This window comes from Oryzias melastigma, linkage group LG17 (genome assembly GCF_002922805.2).
Source record: "Oryzias melastigma strain HK-1 linkage group LG17, ASM292280v2, whole genome shotgun sequence".
Lineage (NCBI taxonomy): Eukaryota > Metazoa > Chordata > Actinopteri > Beloniformes > Adrianichthyidae > Oryzias > Oryzias melastigma.
Window position 1 is genome coordinate 2,080,788 of NC_050528.1, and position 9,196 is coordinate 2,089,983.

A 9,196-nucleotide genomic window follows, 5' to 3' on the forward strand; every position below is an offset into this window, starting at 1 on the left:
TCTGTCTGTGGGAACATCTGTCTGTACGTCTGTGGGAACATCTGCCTGTCTGTGGGTACATCTGTCTGTCTGTCTGTACGTCTGTCTGTCTGTACGTCTGTCTCTCTGTACGTCTGTCTCTCTGTACGTCTGTCTCTCTGTACGTCTGTCTGTCTGTGGGTACATCTGTCTGTGGGTACATCTGTCTGTCTGTCTGTACGTCTGTCTGTCTGTGGGAACATCTGTCCGTCCGTCTGTTTGTGGGAACATCTGTCTGTCTGTAGGTGCATCTGTCTGTCTGTGGGAACATCTGTCTGTCTGTACATCTGTCTGTCTGTACGTCTGTCTGTCTGTACGTCTGTGGGAACATCTGTCTGACTGTACGTCTGTCTGTCTGTGGGTACATCTGTCTGTACGTCTGTGGGAACATCTGTCTGCCTGTACATCTGTCTGTCTGTATATCTGTCTGTACATCTGTCTGTACGTCTGCCTGTCTGTCTGTCTGTCTGTCTGTCTGTCTGTCTGTGTGTCTGTCTGTCTGTCTCTTCAGAAACTTTTTATCTCACGTTTAGAAAAATGTAACGATAAACATTTGATAATGACTGAAGGACAACGATCTTCAGAGCTGAAGAAGCTCCTCATTACTGTAACTGATCCCTTTGAAGAAATCCAAAGGGACGACCCCAAATAAAGCAGTGACAGGACTTTGTCCAATATTCTTTTCACAAACAAAAGACATAGTTTTAAATATGTTTTCCCAAAAATCTTTTAGCCGGGTGCACATCCAAAACATGTGACTCAGATTGGCTGGAATGCAGCCACACCTAGAGCAGGAAGGGTCAGCAGACGGATATACTTTTTGCTAGTTTACTTGGGGACAGATGCAACCTATGCAACACCTTAAACTGTAGTAGACCATGTCTAATGCATATAGAAGATGAATGAATGAATGAATAATTGCCATTTGCCAATTAAGTTTTATCAGTGAATTGTTCACCCAGTTCCTGTTCTCATTTGACCTTTAGATGACTTAGTGATACACTGATACATTTTGGATTTTGCTATAAATTATTGACACCTGGCCTTCATCAGACGGATCCAAATCCAGACATTCATCAAACCATGTTTCTGGAGGTAAAGTTAAAGAGAAAGATGTCCTAATGAATCTGCGAATGTGAAGATATTTAAAAAAATTTGACTGTGAAATGTCAAAATCATTTTTAAGCTGCTCAAATGAAATAAATGCCCCATGTTTAAAAAAAATGCTTCACACATCTTAGTCCTTTCCCATGCCATTGAAACGTTTCTATGCGCCTGCGCGAGCGTGGCTGCATGTCTGTTGCTCTGCTGTTTGTGCTTCGTATGAATGTGTTTTTGTGCACTTTTTTTTGGGACTTTGTCCTTTGGACTGCTTGTTTTACCGTTCTTCTAATGCAAGCTACCACTAAAAGACTCGTCTACTTGCGAGGAGAGATCCTTGCACTCAAGAAGAATAAACGAACAGATCTCCGTCCTGTCATTCCCTCGGAGCTAATGCGGAAGTACCGGGGCTGCCGAGCCGATCGCAAATACAAGGCACGACTCAAGGCTAAGGCTGAAAACCGGCGGCACTTCAAGCCATCAATACCTTCTGTCTTGATGGGGAATGTTAACTCCTTCTCAAATAAAACGGACGAGCTCACAGGACTGATCAGGACCCAGCGATGCTACAGGGAGTGCAGCCTCCTCCTCTTCACTGAGACGTGGCTAGGCAGCCACGTCCCGGACGCTAACGTGGAGCTGCCCGGCTTCACCACCGTGCGTGCGGACCGCGACCCAAACACCACCGGGAAGAGGAAGGGAGGTGGTCTCATCCTGTATGCAAACCAGCGGTGGTGTCATCCAAAACATCTGACCGTTACAGCGGCGATCTGTGACCCCAACCTGGAGCTGCTAGCGGTTAGCATCCGACCGTACCACATATCACGTGAGTTCTCCCACGTCATCGCGTTGTGCGTCTACATTCCACCAAGAGCGGATGCAGAGGCGGCTCAGGAATCCATACACAATACAACCACTGCTCTACAAACCAAGCATCCAGAAGCGTTCATCCTCATCTCTGGAGACTTTAATCATGTTACTTTGGATGCAACTCTGACCACTTTCCGCCAGTATGTTGACTGCCCCACAAGAAATAACACCTCCATTGACTTGCTATATGCAAACACCACTGATGCATACACAGCAGCCCCCCTGCCCCCCCTTGGGAAATCCGACCATAACCTTATTCACCTCCAACCTCGCTACATCCCTCTGGTCAAGAGGCAAGTGGCCACCACCCGAGAAGTCAGGAGGTGGTCTGCTGGAGCTGAGGAGTCCCTCAGAGACTGTTTCCAGCGCACGGACTGGAGTGTCCTGATGGGGCAGCATGGGGAGGATGTGGATGGGGCAGTGGACTGCATGACGGACTACATTAACTTTTGTATGGACATGGTGGTCCCTGTCAGAACTGTGAGATCCTTCTCTAATAATAAACCCTGGGTCACCAGGAAGGTGAAGGAGGTTCTGAACAGGAAAAAGAGGGCATTCAGGAACAAAGACTCAGGGGAGATGAAGAGGGTACAAAGAGAACTTAAAATTTGCATAATGGAGGCCAAGGAGGAGTACCGGAGAAAACTGGAGACAAAGCTGAAGGACAACAACATGCGGGAAGTCTGGCATAGCATGAGAGCTATGACTGGCTGCAGCAAAAAGGATGGCAACGTGGTGGATGAGGGGTTGAACAGAGCGGAGGAACTTAACAACTTCTTCAACCGGTTCAGCAACCATCAATCTGCCAGCCCCCCACCCCCGCAGGTTTCCTCCGAGGTTCCTGACCACCTGTGCTCAGTTTCGCCCTCTCCTCCTCATTCTCCCTCCCCTTCACCTGCCACCAGCCATCACCCTCCTACTATCACTGCAGACCAGGTGAGCGGACAGCTGAGGCGGCTCCACTCCAGGAAGGCAGCGGGTCCTGACCGGGTGTGCCCGCGGCTACTGAAGGCCTGTGCTTCTGAGCTGGGAGAACCCCTCCAGCAGGTGTTTAACTGGAGCCTGCGGCTGGGGAAGGTCCCATCACGCTGGAAAACGTCCTGCATTGTTCCTGTGCCCAAGAAGAGTCGCGCCAGTGAGCTGAACGACTACAGGCCGGTCGCCCTCACCTCACACGTCATGAAGACGCTGGAGCGGCTGGTCTTGCAGCAGCTGCGACCACAGGAACAGAAGGACAGGGACCCTCTCCAGTTCGCCTACCAACCAAAGCTGGGGGTAGAGGACGCTGTCCTCTATCTTTTACATCGATCCCTGTCCTACCTGGATGTGAGGGGTTGTGTGGTGAGGATGCTGTTTTTTGACTTCTCCTGCGCGTTTAACACTATCCAACCCCTCCTGCTCCAGCAGAAGCTCCTATCCCAGGCTGTTGACCCCCACCTGGTGAACTGGATTACGGATTATCTGACCAACAGGCCACAGTTCGTCAGGATGGGGAGGTCCAGTTCTCCCATGCTGATCAGCAGCACGGGCGCCCCGCAGGGCACTGTGCTCTCACCTCTCCTCTTCACCCTCTACACCCATGACTTTCAGTACAATTCCAGTACATGCCACATACAAAAGTTTTCAGATGACACTGTTATTGTTGCATCTATCAAGGGGGTGAGGAGGGAGAATACAGAGGCCTGGTGCAGGACTTTGTGGAGTGGACAGAGAGGAACTGCCTCCATCTTAACATCACAAAGACTAAGGAGATGGTGCTGGACTTCCGCCGGGCACCTACTGCCACGGATCTCCAGCCCATTGACATCAGAGGAGAGGTGGTGGAGGTGGTGGACTCATACAAGTACCTTGGAGTGGTTTTAGACAACAAACTGAACTGGTCGGCTAACATGAACAGTGTGTACAAGAAAGGGCAGAGCAGGATGTACTTCTTAAGGAGACTCGCCTCTTTTAACGTCTGTTCTGAACTTCTTTTAACCTTCTGTCAGTCTATTGTTTTTAGTGTCCTCTTTTCTGCTGTGGTGTGCTGGGGGGGAAGCGCCAACAAGAAGGACACAAAGAAACTGGATGGCCTGATCAGAAAGGCAGGTCGTGTTGTGGGGCTGGGTCTGGACACGGTGGAGTCGGTGCTGGAGCGAAGGACGGAGCTGAAGCTGAAAAACATCCTGATGAACACCAGCCACCCTCTGCACTCTGTGTTCTCTGCTCAGCGGAGCTTCCTCTGCAGCAGCAGCCGCCTCCGCTCTCTGCCCAGCTCCACTGAGAGACTCAGGAGGTCCTTTGTGCCCAGTGCAATAAGACTCCACAATGCTGCTGGGAAGGGTGGGATTAGACGAGGACACTGAATATGAGGATTTTACTACGTTTTATTTTATCTCTTAATTTTTATCTGATTTTAAGCTGCTTTTATGGTATGTAACTTATTAGTTTTTTATACTACTAATTTTACTTGTTTTTATATTTCTATTATGTGTCTGTCACTGTTTAAACTGTGTTGTGTGTATGGAGCAAGGACAGCCACCTAATTTCCAGAAGGATTAATAAAGTACATCTATCTATCTATTGTTGGAAAGACGGGTTTGTTAAGGAGGGTGTAAAGTGAACATTGTTTTGAATTGGAGCTGCAATTAGTGGATCTTTGAGTTTGAAATGTCTTTTGAACTGAAACCATATTTTTAAAGCTCCCCGGACCACCTTATTATTTGTCCAAAGTCGTTTGCTCAGGGGAAGTGGACTACACAACAAAGAACCAAGTGAGACTGGATTACAGGAAAACTGCTCAAGGTGAACCCAAGATGGAGATTCAGTCTTTGATGCATCCCTAATCCAAAATAGCTCCTTATGAATATTTGTTGCCCAATAATAGAAGAGAAAGTTGGGTAATGACAGCCCGCCATCTTCCTTTGGCCTTTCTAGGAACTCTCTTCTAATGTGAGGGACATTTCTATTCCAAATGAACAAAGAAATATGTTTGTTTAGTTCCTTAAATAATGTTTTTGGAATAAAGACTGGTACAGTCTGGAATAAATATAGAAGCCTAGGCATCAGTATCATTTTACTGAATTAACCCTTCCAACTAGGGACAGGGGAAGTTTTGACCACCTATCCATGTCCTCTTCTGCATCAGCTAACACCTTTTTGAAATTGTTTTCAAAGAGCAGGTCATATCTATAAGTTACACAGACGCCTAAATAGTTGAAGTGATCCCTTATGACTCTAAAAGGGAAGTCTTGGAATTCTATCTTCTGGGCTGCTTGGTTAATTGGAAAAAGGATACTTTTAGATAGATTCAATTTGTAACCAGATAGTCTTCCAAATTTGCTTATAAGATTAATAGCGATGGGAATAGGGACAAGTGGGTTAGAAAGGAAGGGTAGAAGATCATCTGCGTAGAGCGACAGCTTGTGAGATTTTCCTCCTCTCTGTATTCCTGTCAGTTGGGCTGACTCTCTCAGTGTCACTGCCAATGGCTCAATAGCAACATCAAATAAGATGGGGCTCAATGGGCATCCTTGCCTTGCACCACGGGCTAAAGGAAAAAAACTAGAAGCTATTTTATTTGTCCTAATCGATGCTTGGCCTCAAGATGGTGAAGATCAACGTAAAGATGTTTACTGATGACCAGGAGGAAGAAAGTTAAAACACAGCGGACAGCATCTGTTTCCTCCTGACTTTAAGATTTCTTCTTCTCTGCCGGTTTTCCAGGAGCTGAAGGGGAAGATGGCGTCCCTGCAGCCGCTGATCCCGGTTCTAGAGCAGTACAAGACGGACACCAGACTCATCTCCCAGTTCAGAGAGGAGATCAGAAACCTGTCTGCTGTTCTGACGGGCCTCCAGGAGGAGCTGGGAGCCTACGACTATGAGGAGCTGCAGCTGCAGGTCCTGAACCTGGAGACCCGGCTCCACGCATGCATGAACAAACTCAGTGAGTGTCTGTGATCAACAGTGATCGGCGGGATTACTGCAGGTGTAATGCAGGGCAAACAGCCGAGTGCAGAGAGTCCCAGTGGTCTTTAGTTAGGATTCGGCCCTTTCTACCAAAAGAATGTTGTATGGAGAAAATGAGATGATTCCAGGTCACAAAGTTTTACAAATACATAAACACAAATATTCCCCAAGTCTTTTCTCCGTCAGCACTTCAGACGGGCAGCAAAAATACACACAGCAATAAAACAACGTTCAGGAGTGTGAACTGAGGGAAGTGACTTAAACAAACAGAAACTGACAAGATAGAAAAATAGGCCACTCCCACACCTGATCCATCTACCAATCTGAGAGCCCCGCGGGGAGAACACCAACAAAACACAAAAACATGACGACCCAGGACAGCAAAGCACGGGACTCCAACAATACAAACAGAAAACAACATTTAAGCACAATTTTCATAAAACATATTTAACGATTCTATACTTCTGCTGTCATGAATAAAAACATAAGCCATAAACCTGCTGTGTCAGTCCATAAACTAATGAAGAGGATTTTTACTTATTACTTTTTCTTTTTTTATAGCAATTCTTTGATTAATACAATCTGCACTAATTTTCTTTTTTTAATGACAATATTTAGATTTTTACTTCATTAGCAAATGAAGATGATTTAATTATTACTTTTTGTATTATCATAATTCTTTGAATACAATCTGCAGAAAGTGTCTTTTTTTAAGAGAATATTTAGATTATTGTTACAGATTAATAGAAATGATTTGTTGTGGATGCTTTGAAACTTGATTACATCAATGATATTAATGATCCTTAATATCCTGAATCTATTAATATTTGATATTAAGTCCTGAACCGGATATTGATCATTCATGTAGAGAAAATGGTCGAGTCGGGGTGGATTATATAAGTTCGCTTCCTTCCACTCCCTTTCAAGTGATCTACTTGTGATTCATTAAGTGATATGTTATTTATTCTGAGCTGATTGCTTGAAATAAACCATTTCATTCATTCATTCATAAACCCTCCGGTCAACCAGGATCTACCGCTGCAATGATCCTGTCATAAAACACATCAACCACTAACTCAGTGTGAGTAGGAATAAGAACATTCTGACCAAACTCAAGTCTCTGGTCAGGTAACGCTGCTCTGTGCGCCATCTTGTTCTGTAACAGGAAGCTAGCGCCATGGCAACCGCGCATCAACTTCCTGTTGTAGTCTCAGTACTCTGGGAACTCTGGGAACCCCCCCTTACAATAACAAACCTGTCATCTCTAGAATACACTCTATTACCTGAAGGATTGTCTCCCCCATCAACATGATCAGAATCAGGTGTTCTAATCACCTGTCCAGGTGTATAAATCAGCTCTCAGACATGCAGACTGTTTCTACAAACATCAGTGAAGGAATGTTCCTCTCAGGATCTCACTGAATTCCAGTGTGGAACTGTCAGAGGTCGACACCTGAACAACAAGTCCAGTCCTGAAATATCCTAAATATTCCACAGTCTCTATCAGAACAACATGTAAGAGTTTGGGAACAACAACAACTCAGACACCAAGTGGTGGACCACGTGAACTAATGGAGAGAGGTCGGCTGAAGGTCAAAGAGGTCATAGACTTAGAGGATGTCCACCACCTACAGCTGGAAGAGGTTTGGTGTCGTAGTGGTGTTAATCTGACTCCAGACTTTTTCTTTCTCAGCTCTGTTCTGATAAATGACGTACTTAGAGTCAGAGATCCAAATCCCCTCAACTCTGGATTTGAACCAACAACCTTCAGGTCTCGGGGTGGACACTCTACTATGAGGCCACTAAATGATACAACTGTACCTTTCAAAGGTTGTGTGAAGCTGTGAATCCAGAAGGTTGGATCACCTGAACCTTCAGAGGAACCTTGCCTCTGGTCGGGACAGGTGTAGAGCGGGAACCCATCCGAACCTCCGGGTGGGGGCTCTTCACAGACCTGACCCCGTTGTGTGGTTGTCTTTGCAGCATGTGGGAAGCTGATGAAGATCTCCGGACCGCTGACGGTGAAGACTTCTGGGACCAGATTTGGAGCCTGGATGACGGACCCTCAGGAACCTCTGCAAAAGCAAAGAGTGAGACGATGGGGGATGTGGGGGGAGGGGCGGGTTTGCTGAAGTCAGACTTGTTTACAGGAAGAGGAAGTAGATGTCCAGCTTTTGCCTTTCAGTGTAAAAGCAGGATCCACATTTTAAGGTGAAAGGAAAGAGGTAATTCTCTTCAGAGGAGGTCCATGGTTCTTCTTCAGGAAGTTTCTTCATTCTGAAGCAGATGACCTGAAGCTTCCCTGAGACTCTGCTGAAGCTTTTAGTTTTTAAAGTCCTTAATCATGTGGTTAGGGTTATCAGGATCAGAGTCACAAGCATGTTGCCTAACCCCTGAGCTACCTTGTGGGGTCCAGATGACCCCACCCCCAACATTATCGTGCCTCAGAGCCATAGACCGTTTATATGAACTGGACCTAACCAGTGCTGGAAAGGCATGACCTTCAGCCCTCGCAAATCAGCCCAGAGCCTTCACGTCACTTCCTGATACGGCGGCCGCCATCCTGCAACCTGTCGACAGCGATTAGTCCGAGTCGGTCTGAGTCGCGTTTTAGAGGAACTACTGCCACCTATCATGACTGAGCTTGTTGGAAGGCCACACCCCTTCCACTGAGAACAAGCTCGGGGGACTCTGTCAATCAAATGTTAAAGGCGGGGCCAGCACATGCTTTTACTTAGGCATCTCACTGGTCAGTTTATAACTTGAATCATTTGTGATAAAGAAAATATTTCTCAAGAAAAAAACTACGATTCGAAGGAATGAGCTAAGAAGAAAGTATCCGAGCAAGAATGGTTATCCTGACTAATGAAATGATTAATAACCGTCTGTCTCTCTATGAAAATCTATGGGACTTTGGCCTTATAGGACCCAGCGAGTACTTCCTGTTTAGAACACAAGGGGGGAGGGGTTGAGTAGTCCATCAATTACACAGTCTATGCTCGGAGCACAATGGTTAAGAAGATCTCTGTGAGGATGCTGGATCCGTTCTTCTGAGTTTAGTAAATGGTAATTCCGTTTACTTGTATAGCGCTTTTCTAGCGTCCTCGAAGGCCCAGAGCGCTTTACAGTCATGATCACACACTGATGCCGAGCACTGGCGCCAACCTCCCACCAGAGCAAGGCGGGGTTGAGTGTGACACGCAGGCAGTGAAGGCGGGAATCGAACCTGCAATCTTTGACCTCACTACCACTGCTCCAC

General features: G+C 46.3%; 1 protein-coding gene across 1 annotated transcript in view; it reads left to right on the forward strand.

Moving 5' to 3' along the window:
* LOC112139453 (noelin-3) overlaps positions 1-9,196 on the forward strand; it is a 12,078-nt gene that overhangs the window by 1,017 nt on the left and 1,865 nt on the right. The window contains exons 2-3 of the mRNA XM_024262265.2: positions 5,695-5,914; positions 7,921-8,027. Of these exons, the coding sequence (XP_024118033.2) occupies positions 5,695-5,914; positions 7,921-8,027 (327 nt within the window). The remainder of the gene's footprint in view (positions 1-5,694; positions 5,915-7,920; positions 8,028-9,196) is intronic.